The sequence below is a fragment of the Aplidium turbinatum genome, chromosome 7, assembly GCF_918807975.1.
Source record: "Aplidium turbinatum chromosome 7, kaAplTurb1.1, whole genome shotgun sequence".
Taxonomy (NCBI): Eukaryota; Metazoa; Chordata; class Ascidiacea; order Aplousobranchia; family Polyclinidae; genus Aplidium; species Aplidium turbinatum.
The window spans coordinates 4,246,054-4,267,658 of record NC_137478.1 but is presented as its reverse complement, the minus strand read 5'-3'; the positions used below and the strand labels follow the sequence as shown (position 1 = coordinate 4,267,658).

Sequence of the window (21,605 nt, the reverse complement as noted above, 5' to 3'; positions counted from 1 at the left end):
CTCTGCCGTATTGCCTCACCTTCATGCCTACATTCAAGAATGAACCAGACGTGGAAGACCGTGTGTCCTGATCACCCCTCGTGTCCAAGACCAAGAGTGTTGTCACTTTGACGGCTACGTATGAGAGGACGTTTTATCCTACGACGCGGCACGTGGGCTAGGCCTACATATTTATCAGGTTTGGTGGCCGTGCTTAACTAGCCTATATTTATCGATGCATAGGCTATGGGCTACCATAGAATTGGATCTTTTCATGCACGTCTTAAGCCACCTTTTCATTTTGTTGGTTTTATTACAGTAGGCTATTTTCTTTTCACAATATCATTTCTTCTGCATTTTGAGTACGAAAAATAAATTGAATATTTCTTTTCGAATCTATTCTTCGAAACAAAACTAAAACAGATTGAAAAAACGCCCATTTGCGAACCAGTACGGTAGGCTACAGCCTAAGTTAGGCTATATTGAAAAAAAAAGTGATAGGCCTATAACACTCTTGACTTGACGTCGCGTAGCCTATAATCTTTTACGTAAACGACGTAGACCTGGTTGGCTTACTCAATCTAGTAGAACCAAGCGTATTGAGCGTAGGCTACGTAATACGTTCAGTGGCGTAGCCTACCTACGCAAGAGTTTTTACTGGGAGAGCTATGGGAGCTTTTGATATAATTTGAAATATTTTATCAAGAGTAACGTAGCCTAATGCTACTTTTTAGTAGGCTATATTCTGACCAAAGTTTAAGATAGCCGAGGCTAACTTATCTGTTGGCGAAATATAAACTCTCACGGTCCTTGTCTAGCCTATGTCACTGTACTTTTGGATTGAATTATTGGATATGTGAATATGAAAAGCATGATATTAGGCCTTACAAACGGATAAGTAAAAACTGCAATAGTTCGACAAGCAGACAACCTCCTTCGATCAAAGCATACATTGAACATCGAATCATCTTCATCTTCTTATGACATCGCATAGCCGTCGGCTGCATAGCGCATAGCCGAGCGGTGAGAGCCCTGGAACGGCAATCGAAGGGGCGCCGGTTTGACCCCGCTCAAGAGCATGCAGCTGCGTCTTTTGCAAGACACTTAAAGGCATGTCTGAAGGTGGACACGAATATTGGCTTCTCCTTGCCTTTCCGTTCACTTAATCTAAATCTTCAACCACCGGGTGTAAGCCTGGATACGACAAACAAAAAACATAGCCTACCGCGGCGAACGATGTTAAGGTAATTAGTTTATGGATGAAAGTAAAGTCAGTCGTTTAAACAAAACGATATTCTATAAAACATTCTACCCACTTCAATAATGATAAACTTAAGTGCAAACAGTTAATATCTCGCCAAGCAGCGCTCCCTTCAGTGAAATAGACGAGCTGCCAGTGCATCAAAGGCATGATTAGAAAAGGCAACACAATGTCAAATTTAAGGAATTTCTTCGTGAAAGTTATGCTAGCCGATGTTAATCCAGTTCTTCGTACATCTTGACAATCACGTCTTTGTAATGGGCGTAAACTTGTGGACGGCGCGTTTTGAAGGTAGGGGTCAACATTCCATTTTCGACCGAGAATAAATCTCCTGCCAAGAAGATCTTCTTTGGCTGTAGCAGGTTAGAGACAAGTTAGAGATGTTTTGCTATTTGCATAAAACTTAACCTACACTACACGATCAGTTACACTCCATTTCTAACTCAGTGGTGGCACATGGGGTGATCTCCTCCTCCCACTCAAATACAGAAAAGTAACTTAATTTACGTTGTATTTTCAAAGTCGGATTAATGTAGACCTACACAGTGGCGGAGCTAGGGAATGTGCCGCCCGGGGCGCAACTTTCCAAACGGTACCATTAAAAAATCCCCTTTGAAGTTTGTTTGGTAATTACAGAAGAAAAAAGAGCAATAGCAGTGGTGGGAATCAAACCCACGTCAATGAAATGACTAGCCTATCACCGCCCTAACCCCCTGCGCCAAGTCAGCCGATGGAAAACGGATGACTTAATTTAATAAAGATTCGCGTTTTTCTTTTGTTTCTCAAAGGGGATTTTTTAATGGTACCGTACCTTTTGGAAAGTTGCGCCCGGGGCGGATTCAGATTTTGAATCCGCCCCGCCCCTTCAAGAAAAAGCATGTGAAAATGAAATGCGTTTTTTTATCAGTTTATAATCAAAATCAAAAATCGTAGTCTGAAAGTGCCGCCCCCCTCCCCGCCCCCATCCATATAGCTACGCCACTGGCTACACTTCATGTTTTGTTGAAATCGCCTCCCTTAATGCCACTTGCTGGATCCTCCCCTATTTTTAACTCATCTACAAGAGCATCCCAGCCAGCAATGATAACTGGGGCCTATCTGGGTACCAAACGGGCAATATTTTGGGCCCCAACTGGGCTGCCTGACTGGGTCCCAGTTAAATTTGTCCACGGGTTTAAGATCCTATACTCAACTAATTAGCAGCCCACTTTCAAAATGTATGAAAATAAACGTTTCCGAGCAGTGTCGAACTGATGTTCTTTGTAATCTGGGTCACATACGGATGCGATGCGCCACTGAACCAGGCCAAAAAAATTCGAGTTGAAAGATAATATGAAAGCAGTTTTTGTTCGTAGTTGAAAGGAAGGTGAAAGAAGAAAATATGTTAAAATATTTACAGTAGGCTATGCTGCCATTATAACAAATACCATAGTGCATTAATTTAAATTAATAATATTCTAAACTAATGTGAGAAATTCACCTCAGCCTAAATTTTGTAATATGTCTAAGCTACCCAGACTGAATCCACATAAGATCTCACATTAACCCTTGCAATAATTATTGGCTGTATAAAAACAACACTGACAAAGTTGTTTATACAGCCAATAATTTTTTTGTTTTGTAAAACATTTTTTTAATATCGGGCAACCCACCTACCATCCATGTTTGGATGATTTTACAACTGGGCTACCCAGATTCAACCCATATTAATGCTCATATTTCCTGCTTTCTTTTCAAACTAAAAAAAATATTAAAAAACTGAAATTAAAAGATGGGCCTCGTTTAGGGGCAATTAATTAAACATACATGAAAAACTGGACTTGTGTTAACACATTTGTGACCCATAAATAACCCACATATGGTATGCCCACAAGCCCAGGTGCCCACTTGAATTTCCATTGAGACCCAGTTTGACTTATTGGCTGGGATTGCAGCTCACCTCATTGCGCGATTGTAGTCTGCGTTCATGTGCTACTGGTCAAGTCTACGGGAAACAATTTTTTTACGATTTGGTTATTATTAGGCTACAACTCACCAATTCAAACGACTTCAATCCTCTCTGCCGCCCGATGGCGCACATGTCCTCAAGGACCATCTTGTTGGCCTGATCGTTGGCGATGAGGTCTACGTAGCTCCCCTTGACACCCTTACCTTCACACCACGACTTGAAGTTGTCAGGGTCCGGAACGGCGATGGCCGTCAATGACGCTTTCAAACTCTCTCCGTAGACAAAGACCTGGACATCGAATTTTGTTTTAAAAGTTTGAAAACAAAGCTATTTGTCTGCAAAGTCGTCGATATCGACAACATTGTGACGTCACTGCTTGGCCACGCAGAGCACGCAGCAATAACCCAGAAGGGGTGCAGGGAAAGAAAAAACTTTCGTCTGAAATAAATATAAATTGTACAAATCAAATCACAAAATAGTTCTGACTATCATGATTTCTTCCTCGGTTTTAAACATATAATGACTCAAACGCAGGATCAAATTGTTCCGGTAGTGCTCGCATAGGGAATGATGCCGTGAACTAGAGCTACTGTTGGTTCATGGCGTTGAAATTACTCACTGCAATGTTGATTTTTTACACAGAACTTCAGCAATAGCCTAAATAACAATACTTCATAATTAATTAATAATAAAAAACAACACAATAAATTAAAAGATGGTGCTAGATGGTAGTACCTGACTGATGGCAAGGGACTGAACTAGCACTCCCTCGATCTTCTCTGGAGCGATGTATTCGCCTTGTGCCAGCTTGAAGATATGCTTCTTTCGGTCGATGATCTTCAAGGCTCCGTTCTGAAAACAAATTGAGACAGTGAGATCATCTCAGTGTTCTCGACCGTTCAGTTCAGTCAACTTCGGAGGAAAGCGATTTGAAGAGAAAAGGAGCGCTTAGAGAATATTCGCTCATAAACTGCAGCCATCACACAAAAATGACATTACAGAAATATCTCACAATGCCGATAGAAGCTTACCGGGAGCCACATCCCGATGTCGCCAGTGTGCAACCAACCGTCCTCATCCAGTGCTTCTTTAGTCTTTTCTTCGTTCTTGTAGTAACCGATGAAGATGTTGGCTCCTTTCGCACACACCTCTCCTTTGCCATCCTTGGCAAAGTAGTTCATGTCGGGAACGTCAATCAGCTTGATTAGGTTGCACAGAACTGGGCTTCCGACACTGCCACTGTTGTAGTCACCGGGGATGGAAAGACACAAGCCAGCAGTGCCTTCTGTCTGCCCGTAGCCTGGTTGGAATGAAATAGCTTGAGGAAATTTGACAAATCAAAGTATAACAACTTGGTCCTAACACAAAGTAAATAAATAAAAATGGGCAAGAAACGCCTCCCATAAACCGCCGATCAATTGCAAAATTCTCAATCAAAAACATAAAAAACACATTTCACCTTCAGTAAAAGGAATTCCCAGTGAGCACCGCATAAAGTTAATCACTTCCAAGGAAACGGGAGCCGCTCCGGTGACGCAAACTCTTAAACGGCCCCCCAATTTCTTGCGTACTTGTCTAAAGAAGTAAACAGCCATCACAGCAAATACACAGCATGGTCGTTCCAAACACAGAGCCATTGAATCCCAACTATCAACCTACTTGAAAACAATGCTGTCCCAGAATGTGTTTTGAGTGACGTTGCCATGCTTCAACTTGGACATCTTTGCTGCAGTGGCTCTCTTCAGCAAAAAGCTCTTGATGAGAGATTGAGAAGCACCCCCCCAGATCTGGAACAAATTAATCATCACAATACCTAAAAATAGCTTCATTGTCACTGGGTCACTGCGGAAAAAAAACGTTTCAGTGCTGACCAAGCAATGTCGACCAGTTGATGTTTAGGAATGAAGACCAGGTTTCTATGAAGAAAAATAGAGTGAGAGAGCGAAGCATGAACAATGAAACGTTTCCTCCGCCTGGACCCCAAGATGTAGCCAGGGCTTAGAGCAGGGCTACTCAACTAATTTTAGCAAAGGTCCATTTTGACAAGTTGAATATTTTTGCGCTCCGGTGAATATTTCACATGCAACCACGAAAATTAAGCGACAAGAACGAGCACCGAAACACTTTTCCGGTAGTGTGTAACACATCTTGGATTTTTGTCTGACACAAACAAAGAAATAAAAAAGGAATAAATGTATTGTATTTCTTTGTAGTGTAGCTGTGTGGATCGCACATCAGAGAATACGGCAAAGCGTTGGGGGGTCTGGGGGCGAAGTCCCCAGTACCTTGGATAATCACAAAAAATTGCTTTTCCTTAATGGAAATCTGTTTTAAGAGGCCCTAAAATGTGGCAATGAAGTTATTCTTCCGGAAGCCCGATGTCCACCTTCAACACCCAGGAGGGCCAGGAGGTCCGGATTCGGACCGCGGTCCGCCAGTTGAGTAGCCCTGGCTTAGAGAGTTAGCTGCAACGTTTTTTTAAACTTGTGTGACGCCACTATGATGAGAATTAAAGATGGCCGACGACTTAAAAAATTGAAAACAAATACTTCAATCAACTGAATTTTTATGATTGATATGCGAGAAATGTTTTCTTAGTTTCTAGAAACAGGGTCATTGACAATTGAACGTGTACCAAAACACTCATGTAGAAATAGCAAACATAATTACGTTGCACACTCAAGGGCAGATAGATCCAGCAAGTAGTCTTAAGAAGGACGATTTTAACAAAATTAATCCGGCCTTGCAAATGCACCGTAAATAAAATTAACTTTTTGTGTTACAGGAAGGGGCTACTTTAAAATATTTTCCAAAACTTAGGCCTTTAAACCCTGTATGATATCAGCAGGAAGCTACTGCTTGCTCACAAGCCGCAACCAACACTAGTGTTTAGTGAGAAATGTTACAGTAGTTAGGAGCATAGTCATAGGACACGATCACCAAGAAAGGTAAATGTTTATTTTTTTTTAAAAGTAACTGCACCAAAACTAATTAAACAGACATGACTCTCCCTAACGCCTAAACTTATGCACGGTTGTGTATGTTATAGCCTACTACTTTTAAAATATATTGGACCCATCGTACTTAGTGGCCCACATGGACCCATTGTATATTTTAGTCTGTAATGTATTTTCAATGGCGTATAATATGGAAAGACAATTTACAGATGGATGTATTGTCCAGGCGCTATGACATCATAAATAAACGAACCAGGAAATGCATTAAAACAGCCAGCGTTGTAGATCGAAATACACAACATCTTTATGCTACATGGGATGCCCCTGAATAGTTCCTGACATCCAGGTGGGCTGATTACATGCGAGGTTTATAAATCTACTTGGCAGCTAATTCATCTTGCAGACGCAAACACCAGGCATAGCAAACAATCAAGCGACTGCATTAGTTAGACAAGTGATTTTCAATCAGTGTTCCATGAAAGATTGTTCCATGAAAGATCTTCAAGTGTTCCACAAGATATTTATCGGTTTGATTAGTGTTCCATGGCACACAGGTCGAAAATCAAACTTAAAAGAGCTTCTCATTTGTCTTTTTGCAATTCATGCCCACAGCTCATTCAAAAAAGCCAAGCATCGCATTGAGAAAAACTTAAAATGGGATAAATCGTTGTTACTTTTTTATTGCATCATTATAATAATATTTAACTTGGTGTCAAGATTATTTTAACGCGTAAAATGTACTACTGTACTTTGGCTCAAAAAAAGTTGAAAAATATGAAGACCATGAAAGCACTCACTGTATCGTAAACTTTGTTGATGAGCCGCGGAACCATAGCGAACACTGTTGGTTTTAGGACACCCACGTCATCAAGTAGAAGCTTGACGTCTCCTTGGAAGAAGCCAACGCTGCAACAACAATCAAAGATTGGTTACCGCACCCATGTAGAGTTCTAGCAAGGCCTGAATAGTGGATGTCTATTGTCTACGACTGAGTCAAGATTGTTTGATGAAGGGAATTGTACAAGCATGAATTAGCTTTTTCAGACAATAAATCAATCGTTTTTTACATTGATTCAATGTCTGCAGAATAAATTGCATGCAATGGCGCGCCACTTACCTTGCACCAACATAATAAATAACAATCGCCATGAGGCGCTCGAACACGTGGGCGAGAGGAAGATAGGAGATGTAAACATCCTTGTTGCTTAAAACGAAAAAGGTCTGGAAAGTAAACCGTAGGATGATATCACATAGCATGCTGCTTCTAGTTGTAAAGAAACACGCCGACAGTGGATTAGTCCAAGCTTCTGGTGAAAACATTTCAATAAAGCAGACGTCCATACGTTTCTGGTAGTATTGCCAACAATGTAACCTGCAACCAGGAATAAGTTGTGCTGCTAATTCATTCTATATCACTGCATTTTTAAGCAGCAAAAGTTCAACCCAAAAAGTCCACCAATAAACACTGTCTTGAAAATTAAAAATCTACTAGCCGACATGAGGAGGAAATCAGCGTACTTCAAAAACAATCCTCCACTCAGAGACATCTATTACTTGAAATGATTCACAGACAACAAGCAAAAACTTCACCCTTCTAACTGGATTGGGGTCAGCAGTACAAAGCCTGGATCAAGCTGCTGATAAGCTCAGTCCAAGGGTAAATGTTGCCAACCAATCCACAATTGTAAATCTAATTATTTTAATTTTTCTCGACTGTTTTTCAGACCTTAGTGGTTATTTTTTATCCAATAACTGGCTTAGTGCAGATTACGGAAATCTCAATCTATCTCAAAAACCTTGATTTGCTTAAATTCCAGCTACGAGATCCGTCAGCTCTGAACGAGACATCTCCAAAACATTGAATTATGTCCACCCCGTTAGCTCAGTGGTTACGCCCCGGGCTCAAGATCACGCGGCGCTGGTTCGACTCTCGGGGTGTGCGCTTGAGCAACGCATTTTAGGACTGTTCTCCATTCAGCGGCACCTAGCGAATGGAATAATTCCCCGGCAACAACACTTCAACAATCGGAAAACTTCACTCTGTCAATCTCGTTAACCGGCCCTACGTCAAGAGCCTCTACAAGTATGCGAAACTACCAGGAATAATCCTGGCTTTGTCAGTCCGAGGATGATATTATCATTTTAGTTTAAAGCAAAAACGAAGATAGCCATGCGTTAATTAAATATCTTAAAATAAATAGGTGTGCATAGGTCTTTGTAAGTTAATAAACCCTGGTCTCGCATGTAGGCTACAAAAGACAGGTCGATATTATGACGTCATCATTTCTTACTGACTTAAAAATGCTTTCTCACCTTCTCTCCCATGCCCATAACTCCCGCGTGGTTCGCAATTATGTTGCCGTGTGTGAGCATGGCCCCCTTAGGAAGACCTGTGGTTCCGCTGGTGTAACATATTGTGTGCAAATCGTCAGGTTTTGGTGGCTGAAAAGTAAAACATGTTATATGAGCCTTATCTGCAGTAGTCATCACAATGTGTTGAAGCGATTGCATTCTGTAATTGTGACGAAGATGTGATTTTCTTGACAGTAGACAAATACAACCTAGCAACTACACGTCATTTAACATAATACAATAACATGAAAACATACTATAAATTACAAACGTTTTTGGCCACACTCATGTTAGCCCTTATCAAGTAAAAAATGACTGATGGTATACAAAAATTGAAAATACAGAACTAATCTACATTATAAAAAAAAACTACTCTCAACAGAAAAAGTGTCATTGAAGATCATATACTCGATTGCCAAACTTGTTCAAACAATAAACCATCCCTAGAGTTTATTTTAGAATTGTACGTAAATGCTTCACCAAATTTGATGCAAAAATCCACGAGGCTTTGCTCATAAAATCCTGCAATCCTCGCCTCAATAGGCAGCTGCTTGCCGCAGGCGCCTTGATTGCCTCCTATCTGCTAAACGTCTTCACTTAATAATTGCGTCATCTGTTGTGTTTTGCCTTGCGTAATTAACCTTCATGTGATTTTGCCTCTCCTCCGCCTTGCCGGTGCATTCTTGTGCATTTGTTTTTTTGTAGGTACTGTAGGTCAGTAGCCTACTGTGTTTTCATTTAGATATAGCATCAGTAATTTTGTTACTTGATAAGGGCTAACATGAGTATAGCGAAAAACGTTCGTAATTTATAGTTTATTTTCCTATTATTGTAGGTCTATTATGTTAAATGCCGTGTGGTTGCTAATTGTATTTGTTTATTGTATTAATAGTTCATAGAAGTCTCTATATCAGAAGATAATTTAAATGGAAATATTTTTTAATAATATGTCTTGTGCGATATTATGCTACATCTGGAAGAAAAATGTTGTTTATTGTTGGAGAAATTCCACTTCACTTGAGTGAACTATTCTGCGGAACTTTTTCCCTTTCACAGCGCTTCACAATGAAGACAACCAATCAGCGCAACGAAAGCCATTTGCTCCTTTCGAGGCAGAGCAAGAGATGGTTTTACTAGTAATTAGATCACATGTTGAATGAATCCTGTTTGAGTTTTCACAGTGTTGATCAAATTAATAGAAGATGTGTTTATAAACAGCCTGATCACTTTAGTTTTAAAAGTATTGAAAACTGAACAGGACACTGGAGTACAGAAATATGAACCTTCAAACTGAATGGTGGATAAAGATGTTTAGAGAAACTATGTTAATGATGTTCGGCCATGATCGAATGGATGATGATGATTGAAAACCGTTAGCAAAAATCCTGTGGATGGTCATGGATCGACTACGTCGTTTCAAGTCAATACAAAGGCTCACTCTGTCTATAAATGTCATGATCTCGGTTCATGTGCTTTGCTATTTTTGTTTCGCTTCCTCTGTGTTTTTCAACTCGATTCGATCTTCAAGAACCATTAGATAAAAAAAATCAATGTAAGTTGGTATCATTCGTTCACAAACGAATTTTTACAAGAAAAAGATAAATTTCCAAATACAAAAAACTTACAACAAATTCTTTCAAGTTATTTTTTCCAACTGCTTCGACGCTGTCAAACTTCATAAGCTTTACGCCAGATTCTTCAGCGAGTTTTTCAATTTCTTCATTTGGCGTTTCCATGACAATCAACAACTTCAAAAGACATGCTCCAGATTTGCATTCTTCCAGAAGAGCTTTTGCTTTCGAGTTTTTGTCTACGACGATGTATTGGAGCTCACCTGAAACACAACAAACCACTCAAATGATAAATAACCATTTTGACTGCACCCAAACTCTTCTTTAAATACGACACAGTGATCTCAAAATTTAGAATGACGCATCCAATATACTGAGGCAAGAAATCAACTTCCCAAAAAAAAAAAAAAAAAAACCATGCAGAACATATTAAACTCGTGAAACTCCTGTTGAAGAGTTCTGATTTAGATAAATACATGCTGACAAAGAATCAGCTAATTTTCATAGTGTCATGAGAGCACACAAGCACAAATGTGTGATTGTTTATAGTTTTACACAACAATCGCAGGTTTAATTAATTTCACGCAACCTTTTTTGAACCACGGAACGCTTTTAGCATTAAAATAATCTTGAAAAACACCAAACCAAATTTTATATTGATGCAACAAAATAAACAACATAACAATTTATACACTTTCAGGTTTTCTCAGTGTGATATCTTGGCCTATTTGGATGAGCACAAAGTTAATATTCGGGTAGGAATTGCATTAAGACAAACGCGAAGCTCATGTAATTGTGATTTTCGACCGGTGTTCCATGGACTATCAATCAAACTAATAAGTTTTTTGCGGAACACCTGAGGATCTTTCACAAAACACTTATGTTCTGCGCACACTGGTTGAAAATCACTGGTCTAATAAAAAGAAAGCTATAAAACATCGGTTACTTTTAAAAGCGTTTTACTTAATAACGCAAATTGTATTATTTTTAGATGAGTTACGGCCCTCTTTTAAGAGCATCCCGACCTACAAATACGCCATGGACCAGAGGTAGGAAAGCGATAGCCGAAAGTGAATTTCGATACTTGAGTGAACACACCAAACCGTTGGAGTACTGATGTACGTAGGGGGTTAGGGGCTATACAGTATACATTGCACATACTTTCTTAACCCGCCCTGCTTCATTAACTCAAATGGCTTGAACATATTTGCGTCGGACATTGAGAAACCTTGACTTTCACGCCACGTAGTCTTGCCCCATGATCCAAAGACCTCATAATTTTCAATTTGTTGGTTTTGTTCCCGTGCATTATTTGTAACTTTATCATTGCTGTTGTTTTCCAACAAAGAAAAAACAAATTGAATTGATTGCTTACATTGTTGAAGGATGTGATGAATTGATTCTGGCCCAAGTGTATCATACAGTGGAATGACCACCATAGAGAACGAGTTGCAGGCCTGCTCAGCCACTTTCCACTCGACTCGATTCTGTGAGAAGATTCCAATAAACTGAGACGGACTGGCTTTCGCCCCTTCCGCGATTAGACCGGATCCGAAATGCTGGCTACGATCCAGAACCTGAAAAGTTTAATTGAGTTTCCTGTTATTTGTAGATGAATCACAATCACAAACGTTTTGTACAATAGCTTTGACTATACCAGGGGTGTCCAAACTACGGCCGGCGGTCCAGTTATTATTGGCCCGCGGCAAGTTTTGAAAATATAATTGAATGTGTCTGCAGAAGAAGCTTGAGCTCAACTCTACTTCACTTCTCTGTTTCAACATCAGATAGAGTCAGCCATGGAAACAGTGCTTCGCAACTGTTACCGCTACTAAACAAACTTAATGAAAGAAAACCTTTTACTGCGAGTCACCAGAAATGGCAGCACCCAAGAAACGAAAATTAGCAAGTGAGTGTAGAAAGTTCAAACACGATGAGAAAATGATTATTTTTCAAGGAAATGTAATCTCGCTAAACACACGTGAAAAAAACTTTAACTACAAACCTTATTTTTAGTGGAAAGGTTGGTCCGTTTGAGCAGAGTAATGGTCCGATCAAAAGAGAAAAATTGCACAGAAAAATCGGTTTAGATTCGAGACCAGCAAAAAATGGCCCGATTAAGCAAATAGTTCGATTAAACGTGGGAAAATTAAACGGAGTTGATTGTATAACTGAAAACATTTCGTGGCTGTCTTCCAGACAATATTTTGAAGCTAAGGCCAATTTTGAAGGACATAAATGAGTGAAAAATGTAATGCGGCCCGCAAATAGAAAAATGTGGCCCGCGGTGAAAACACTTTGGGCACTCCTGGACTATATCGTTCGTGTAGGATTAACACCAAACAATTTCACATCTCCATACAAATATGTGGTATAGTGGGACACAATTGGACAACAATTAGTACACCAGAAAACTCGTCTTTTTAAAAGTTAAACAAAGTCCAACTTTTGTACAACAACAAAGTATCATACTGTTAACAAAATGAAACAGTTAAACAACATTTAAGTAATGCATACAAAATATCACATGTAGGCCTAATTGAAAATAGTGTTGTTTATACTCAATTGTTCCCCAGCAATGAGCGTATTTGGACATTTGCATAATTTATCAATACTTCAGAAACAACTTTTAAACCAACAGTGGCCGCAGTGGCCGAGTGGTTAGCGCGTTGGGCTCGCAGTCGAGAGCCTGCATGTTCGATTCCAGCCACCCGCACTTGCTGTTGTTTCTCTGGGCAAGAAACTTTACGATAATTGCCTCTACCCAGTGATCGATTTCGAGTAATGGGTAGTACCAAATTTAAGTCATAAGCAGAGTAGACAACCGGAAACAGACATTGCCGTCGGCTGCAGCGTGGGTCAGGTGTACGTCGGAAGGCGTACACCGATGCATAGCGCTCAGGTCCGCTTTCCCGCAATGCAGGATAAAGATATGAAAAACAAACAAACAAAGTCATCAAGGAAAAGACAATGATGACTCTAATAAATAGTTTTCTAGTGAATAGCGGTAGAATCAGGGACTTAGCCACACCGGAGTTTTGGAGGTGCAATTGTCCTTCCAAACTTTTATCTTTTATTAAGCTGAAAGAGATTTCACAAGACTACCATCCAATATTTAAAGAACTATTATTACAGTTTGATCATACGGCCAACGTCATGTGTGCTCATCCAATTGTACTTCAAAAAATGTGTCCAATATGCCCCACATACTAAAATCGATTCTAACGGCCTGGTCAAATCAAAGATACGGTAATGAAAGATTCTTCACTGTGTATGGCTTGAACAGCACGAGAAAAAAAACTGATTTCTTAATTTATATAAAAAAAAAAACAAAAAAAAACTACAAATTGTTTGTTTTTCATATCTTTATCCTGCATTGCGGGAAAGCGGACTAGAGCGCTATGCATCGGTGTACGCCTTCCGACATACACCTGACCCACGCTGCAGCCGACGGCAATGTCTGTTTCCGGTTGTCTACTCTACTTATGACTTAAATATGGTACTACCCATTACTCGAAATCAATCACTGGGTAGAGGCAATTATTGTAAAGTTTCTTGCCCAGAGAAACAACAGCAAGTGCGGGTGGCTGGAGTCGAACATGCAGGCTGGAGTCGAACATCTAGTTTTTTCTATAAAATGCGATGTCCAATTGAACCCCAAGTCCAATTGTGCCGCATTTTCCCCTACGTGTTGAATAGTGACACAGTACCAATGGGATAGCGTTTTGATGAAACTTTAACTATAGAAAGCCAAAGTGGTGCATAACAGATAGTGGGTATATAAGTCGAGTCAGTGTCACTGTCTGCACTCGGTAAAAAGCCACAAGTGGCTGAGTTTGCAATATTGACTCGTTTTCTATGCGCTTTTCAACCAGTTCCTTTACAATTGTTTTGAATCTTTGCAATGCAGTGCAATGTACAGTAGTTTCAGATGTATTGACAACTCCATAATGTTCGAGGATTTGGTATCTTTCAATAGTCTACTAAGGATATTGGTGGGAAGGTGCTAATACAAAACGTGTTCAATAAATATGCATTGGCACCGAGAACGATCAGCAGCTTTTTTCAGCAGTTATCTTTAGAATTGTTTTGCATCTTTGCAGTAATGCAGTGCAATGTAGTTTTTGATCTATTGACAACTCCATAATATTCCAGGATTTAGTATCTTTAAATTGACTGCTCAATAAAAAGATATTGGTGGGAAAGTGCTAATACAAAACGTGTTCAACAAATATGCATTGGCACCGAGAACGATCAGCAGTTTTTGAATAAAAAGCTGAAGCTGATAAACAACTGAATGCAATTTTACGCCAATTGATGAAAGGATTGCGCGATGGCTTACTTTGGCGCCAACTGCTGCATCAGGACTACCTTCACCATTAGTTAAGTTCAATCTTGTTACAGCGAATACTCAATAACAAGAAACAACGTTCACCTCTTGGTATGTGATCCACTGGAAGGGCTTCCCGGGTTCCGGCCTCCAACCAACGCAAGGACCTCCATCTGCAACAAAAAACAAGTCGTTAGAGCTCTTACGTATGCAGTATCTACGTTTGTATGTAAAAACATCTTGCTAACTATCACCATACACTAGCTTTTAACAGCACTTGTGTGCTTTAGTGTTGTTGCTATTATTTATAACCTCCAATTCTGCATAAAAAAAAACTAGCAGTTGCATTACTATTGCCGAGGGAGTTTGAAGCTCTTTGTACTGCATTGGGAAAACATTTGTTTTCAGTGCTGTTGTTGAAAACTGGTAAAAGCAACGAGATGACTCAGTTGAAAGGTGAACGTTGAACGAGCTTATCATGAAATCAACTAAATCATAGCGAATTTGTATCCTCAATTTTTTTAAAAAATTCTTATTTAAAGAAATGAAATAGTCTACACTCTACAGCTTTCATGAAATTCAATTTGAATAAGATATTTTTGGAATTCTTGTTAATGAAATTATTAGAGTCTCCGACCCTTTGCAATTGTTTAATATTTCAGCATTAGATTATTTTATGTAACTTTTTAACTCTGGATTGTGGCATATCATGGAAATTATCAGAGGTAAGGCATGGTTCTGGTAAACAAATACAAGTTGTCCAACCGAAGTTACTGTCGTGGCAGAGATTAACAGAATTCCAATGTTTCCAGTTTAACAAATGTGATGCTTATTTTGTAGAGTGTGTTCGAGAATATACCTCCCAAGAAATAATTACAGAAATAATGGTACAAACCTGCTGCTAACGTTGGCAGAAGTCTGAAAAGAAGCAATATTTAAGAAAAACTTTCTATTGATTAGTTACCGGATAATCTCAGACCCCTCAGGAATAGGTCGTGCAGTGTTCGAGTGCTTGGATCCAAGAAGGCAATAGGCTCACTTGTTTTCAGTAAGGGAGATCCCCGAATCTGATCGTTTCCCTGCATCAAACGTTGTGAAAATAAGTGACACAGTTCAATACAAGTGTTAGTAGCCACACGAGGTCGCCAAAGTAAACTATTGAGCAGAAAGGGCGACATCCATTGTTAGAAGACTCCTGTCCCCGGTAACTGATTGCTTGCATTTAAATGAAAAAAATGCATTAATTGGTTAGCTGTTGCTTCTGGCCTACAGCCAGCGGGAGAGGTTTTTATTTTGAATAGTTTGTGGCCTACATGCTATTTCGATCGTGGATTGCTGTCATAGCGAGATGCTAGTGCAAGCGCAGCGTCACTTTCATGCATTTCGTCATAGACGTAGTGAAGTGTGTCACCACGTCACAATAACCCGAGAGCACCTAAAGCTTCAGGACGGTAAATGACGCAAACAAAATGAAGACATCATCATGAAAGCGTAAAACAAGTCAGTCATCGTGTAACATGTACCATGTTTTTAACTAACAAAATTATATTTTAACATTTAACCGAAAATTATCAGTATTGCAAAATGCATTTCAATGCTGCAAATTCAAAACCTAACGTTCTCATAGAACATAAGTCAAGCTTCCTGTTAACAAACGCCACTCACACAGAATCTAGCTCAACACATCTGTATTTCTAAAGCGACATAACTATGAAACCGGTATAGCTTTTCCCTTGATTCTTACGATAGCTGTTATTGATGAAAAGGCTCTACCGGTATATTATGAAGTAAGCGGGGAATTGAAAATGACAGGCATTCGGAATTTGACTAGCAAAACGAACGGACTGAATTTTAGAACGAGAAGGTTAAATTCACGCCGGGAGAATGTCACTCACCCGACACCCGTCTCAATAAATTAAATTAGTTAGGTATTTTCTCAACTCCCCGAATACTAAAACTTGTAATATTGATAAACAATAAAATGTATGATTCTATTTAATTCGTTTGCCTTTTGTAGGAAGTCATACCCCTAGACTAGACAGCCAGAAGCCTAAATTATCCTTCTAAAGTATACTTTTAAATTAGAGACTTAGAGTCTCAATATTCTTTTAAATTATCCTTTTATTTTATAACCAAATTACGACAGTAAGTTAGGCAAAACCCTACACTGGGGGCTCGTCCGAAGGCGAAGTGTAGGCCTAACATTATTTAAAAATACATTCATCAGTAAGTGCTTTTTTGCCTTAGAAACGAAAAAGTGGTAGCGTGGCGTGCTTGCCAGATTCTTCATATTTTGCTTGCTAAAACTTGTTAAACTTACCTTTTTGCTTAAACCTACGTACGTGCGAGGTCATCAACGTAGTAATCTTTTATTTTAATATCTCATCAACTTCTATATATTTCCGCTATACTCACTTGCTGTTTTTAGTGTGTTGTGGAATTAATTAGAGGTTAATCATCGGTTTGTTTGGTTAGTTAGTTTAGATTTTAAGTTAGAAATAGAAATTGTGGCAGAGTTTGCTTGCCAAATCTTTTAGGGCTGATCTTTCTGTTTTTTCTCCAAATCTTTCTGCTTTGGGGTGAAATTTTCTTGAACTCTTTGTTGGTGTCACCAAGGAGGTGCGCAGTTGCGCACATTATAAATTAAGTTTAATTCATTTTTTCAAACCAACTTGCGTCCGGAGGTCGCCAACGTAGTAACAGTTGTTAAGAATGTTTTTGTGAGTCGATTGATTGTAATGACTGTCTGATAAAATTCTATCTAATTTGACTACACAAAATCTTTTTAAAAAACTGCTGTTTTATCATATTTTTTAAATGAATCAGACGTTAATCATTTTCATTTGAACGAGTTTTATTTCTGCATCTTATTCTTCTTTTCCGAAATCTTTCTTTTTGGTGCTGACAGAGATAGAGGCTGTCTGGGGTCCCTAATTTTGACATTGTATTGCTCTTTGTAATAATCAACGTAACTTCTTTTTTGATCGGGAAAGCAACTAAGTGAAGAAGGTATTCTGTAAGGTTTGTTTCAGTAGGGACTGGTAGCCTAAAAGTTAAGTAACTAATTGTGTATGAAACAAAGACGTAGAAAAAAAGAAACCTAAAGAACGGTAATGTATTAATATTTATATTGAGGCTATTTTTCCAATGTCCAATTTTCTAAAAGTGACTGGCAAATTCTTCCCATTTGTCCGCCAAAGAACGAGACACCAGTCTGACCCAGTGACGGTAGTAGAAAACACATCAATTTTACCTCGAACGCCTGAAAATTCGACATCTTTCTCTTCAGAAAGCGCAACTACATCTTTTTTAAATTCACCTACTAATTTGCCTACGACCGCTGTTGTACTAAGCGCCCAACCGCGTAACTCGGCCGCAAACACGGATATGAACAACGAAAACGCGACAACTAGCTCACCGGAATCAGGCCGGGGAAATCACGAACCGCCACCGATGTCGCAGACCGCGATTCAACCCCCAAACGCCACGCTTAACAACGCATTTTTTAATACAGAAAACGAAACATTTGCTACTTCTAGAAACGACCCGTCGCTGTATTTGGCTAATGCAAGACAAAAAATATCTCTCCCGAAATTTTACAAAAATCAACCGGAACTGTGGTTCAAAATGCTGGAGGCAAAAGCAGCAGCGAACCATATAGCTAATGAAGAACATCTCTTCACTAACGCCTTAGAATTTCTTGACGAGGAGCAGGTTGCGTTGGTGCACCACATCTTTGATGATGGAGATGCACATCCCTATACGAAACTAAAAAAAACACTGATTAAACACTACGAACAGACTACAGCGTCAAAGCTGCAGCTGCTGCTGACCGACCTGAAATTAGAAAATAAAAAACCTTCCACCCTCCTAGGCGAGATGAAAACGCTCGTTAGGCAGATTGGATACTTCGGTAGGGATTGCGAAAATTTACTTTTAAATCTTTTCATTCAAAAAATGCCTAGTCACGTACGCGTCGCCTTGGCAGGGCATTTACAAGAAAAAACAGTCGATCAACTGGCGGAAATCGCAGATAGTATATTTCTAATTAAACAAAACAACGACGCCTGTGGTCAAGACAACCTGTCGAACGCGGAAAACCTTCGCCAAGGTCTGATAAATGATCATCTCCAGCAAGAACTTTCAACTTTGACAAAAAAATTGGAGACAATGGTAAATTTTCAAGAGAGCACAACTCATACGCCTCCGTACCACAACGTTGCAAGCAATAACCCGCGCGCTTCTTTCTCACATTGGTCTCCGAGACAACCGTTCCAACCCCCTTACCGAAATACGCCTTCCCAACCTAAACCTAGGGTTTGGAATCGACATTTTTCCCAACAGAACGGGAATCGATCTAACTTTTCGCCAAATCAAAGCGGTTTTAGGGCGCAATTTAATCCGAGACAACCGTGTTTTTACCACGCTCGCTTCGGTTACAGAGCACGAAAATGCGAAGGCAACTGTTCCTTTCCAAAAAACGCGCAATTTACCCAACAATAAGTAGGGTTGTTGGGAAGGAAAATTGTGAAAACCACACAAACCTACTCCATGTTATCGACAAAAATACAGGGTCTACGTTTCTAATCGACACCGGTTCGGAAGTGTCAATTCTGCCAGTCAACAGCCGTCAAACTAAGCGTAAACCAATCATGCACTTTAGCGACGTAACTGGTAGACCAAGCATCAAATGCTATGGATTGATTCAAGCAAAAATAGATATCGGACTGCAGAAAACTTTCAACCAAACCTTCTACTTGTGCAATATCAATAAAGGAATTTTAGGTTGCGACTTTCTAAAGGCGAACGAAATAACCGTTGACATCGCTAACAAAAAATTAGCACGTAACTCTATCAAAACTTTTTCAGTAAATCACGTTTCACGTAACGCAAACCCTTCACACGCAGATACTTATAACACCCTATTGGCAGAATTTCCTGCGCTAACAGCCGAATTCGATTGTACGAAAGCAGTAAAGCATCGGCACAGATTGCATCATGTATAACCGAGTTATTGTAATATTATTTATCTGTTATTTTGCCGTAAGGAGGGAAGTGTGTAACATGTACCATGTTTTTAACTAACAAAATTATATTTTAACATTTAACCGAAAATTATCAGTATTGCAAAATGCATTTCAATGCTGCAAATTCAAAACCTAACGTTCTCATAGAACATAAGTCAAGCTTCCTGTTAACAAACGCCACTCACACAGAATCTAGCTCAACACATCTGTATTTCTAAAGCGACATAACTATGAAACCGGTATAGCTTTTCCCTTGATTCTTACGATAGCTGTTATTGATGAAAAGGCTCTACCGGTATATTATGAAGTAAGCGGGGAATTGAAAATGACAGGCATTCGGAATTTGACTAGCAAAACGAACGGACTGAATTTTAGAACGAGAAGGTTAAATTCACGCCGGGAGAATGTCACTCACCCGACACCCGTCTCAATAAATTAAATTAGTTAGGTATTTTCTCAACTCCCCGAATACTAAAACTTGTAATATTGATAAACAATAAAATGTATGATTCTATTTAATTCGTTTGCCTTTTGTAGGAAGTCATACCCCTAGACTAGACAGCCAGAAGCCTAAATTATCCTTCTAAAGTATACTTTTAAATTAGAGACTTAGAGTCTCAATATTCTTTTAAATTATCCTTTTATTTTATAACCAAATTACGACAGTAAGTTAGGCAAAACCCTACAATCGCTTCTACGTCACTGTCCATTCAGGGGCGGATCCAGCAAGTAGCCTTAGAGGGGTGGGGCGATTTCAACAAAATACGATGATGTGTAGATCCACATTAATCCGAACTTGCAAATACACCGCGAATAAAGTTACTTTTTTTATGTTTTAGGGAAAGCAATCGCTCCATCCCTGGATCCACCACTGTGTCCATTCTCCAGTGATTTCATTGTTCACCAACCGCTCGTGTCCGGCTCGCAGCAGATTGCAACAAATTGATTCATCCACCGATGGAAGGCAGCGAAACGTTGGTATTGCACCGGAAAAGCAATCCACTACAGGCAATAGACAACAAGCTACTCACGTTGATGGGAACGCTTTGTCTCAACGCCAGTTGAGAGACTGGAATGATGTTCAAAACTGTCTCATCGTTGCCGCTCATCGTCAAGTGTAGTTGTAGGAGAACAGAGCTTATAAAACATCTAAGCTTATAAATTGAGAATCGAATCGTATTACAGCTGAAACACATAAACATTTCGTTGAACTTCTGTAATGTTTATGATTCAAAGAAACACTTTTCTAGCAGCGAACCAGCGCCTGATGCATCACTCTTCTTAACACTTTTCCTAGGCATTGATTTTCAGTGGTGTTCTGCGAAAAACCGTCTAGTGTAACAAAAAGTTCTCCACTATGCTGTACTTTCACGTGATACATCATTATCATGGTGGCTAGCCACATTTTACTCAATGATAACAAAGAAGTCTGCAAGCTTGCTGGTTCAAGTGCAACGATTCTATATGAGCTTACCCTGATTGCAAGTTCATACTTCTCATTCACACATCAAAAGTGAAGCAGGCTCAAGATATCTCACAAAAAAAGACAGACAGTCAACAAACTGTGATTGAATTTAGTTTAGCGACTAACTTATGCAATTTTTTAGAAATTGCGTTTGGTGTTTCGTAAAAAGTTTGCAATGCACAAAGTGTAAAGATGTATAAAAAACCTTTTAGGCTAAAGACATTGTTTTAGTTCCAGAGCATACGTCAGTTTAAGTTTAACGCAAGCAACAGAGCTCTTTCATCTCTTCGCTATGGTTTCAATGTTGTACCTCCACCAATCATCGAACCATCGTCGACTGCATGAACAATCTCGACCAGTTCTTTACCTTCTTTTGGTTACTCTTTGGTAATTGTCCAGACGGTTGTATTTAGCTTTTGTTGAGAGCTTGTGACAAAATATCGAACTTTTTAAGACAAGTTGCAGCTTGCTGTATACAAGCAATAGCCTATATATGAATAATTTTGCCTTCAAAGTTTAACAGTATTATCATAGACCAGCGCTCTTTAAACTTTTTGCCATCGCGGAACGGCTGATGTACTTTCCTGTATGGCACAAAACCTCCACTAACAAAAGCTTAGGTTACAAACAATAACTAAGGCAATAGCTATCAATGTTTTTTTTTCGGTTACTGACTGCACTCAACCTCTTGTTTAACTACCTGACCAACTTGTAG

The 21,605-nt window shown here is 39.4% G+C and overlaps 1 protein-coding gene across 1 annotated transcript; it reads right to left on the bottom strand.

The window, feature by feature from the left end:
- Positions 1–1,213: 1,213 nt before the first annotated feature.
- LOC145774073 (long-chain-fatty-acid--CoA ligase 1-like) lies at positions 1,214–20,606 on the bottom strand. The gene is made up of 14 exons (XM_082585223.1): positions 20,457–20,606; positions 15,363–15,477; positions 14,504–14,571; positions 11,444–11,645; positions 10,123–10,331; positions 8,459–8,587; positions 7,263–7,366; positions 6,943–7,051; positions 4,848–4,975; positions 4,648–4,763; positions 4,220–4,488; positions 3,924–4,040; positions 3,276–3,476; positions 1,214–1,593 (listed from the first exon to the last, which is right to left on the bottom strand). Exons 1-14 carry the CDS (start codon positions 20,532–20,534, stop codon positions 1,456–1,458), a joined length of 1,983 nt encoding a protein of 660 aa, XP_082441349.1. The 5' UTR covers positions 20,535–20,606; the 3' UTR covers positions 1,214–1,455.
- Positions 20,607–21,605: the final 999 nt, after the last annotated feature.

Coding starts and splice junctions, on each gene's coding strand:
- LOC145774073 (XM_082585223.1), bottom strand. CDS start 20,534: ATGAGCGGCAACGATGAGACAGTTTTGAACATCATTCCAGTCTCTCAA. Junction 14,572..15,362: donor GAGGGGTCTGAGATTATCCG/GTAACTAATCAA, acceptor TTTTTGTTGCAG/ATGGAGGTCCTTGCGTTGGT. Junction 10,332..11,443: donor TCATCACATCCTTCAACAAT/GTAAGCAATCAA, acceptor GTTGTGTTTCAG/GTGAGCTCCAATACATCGTC.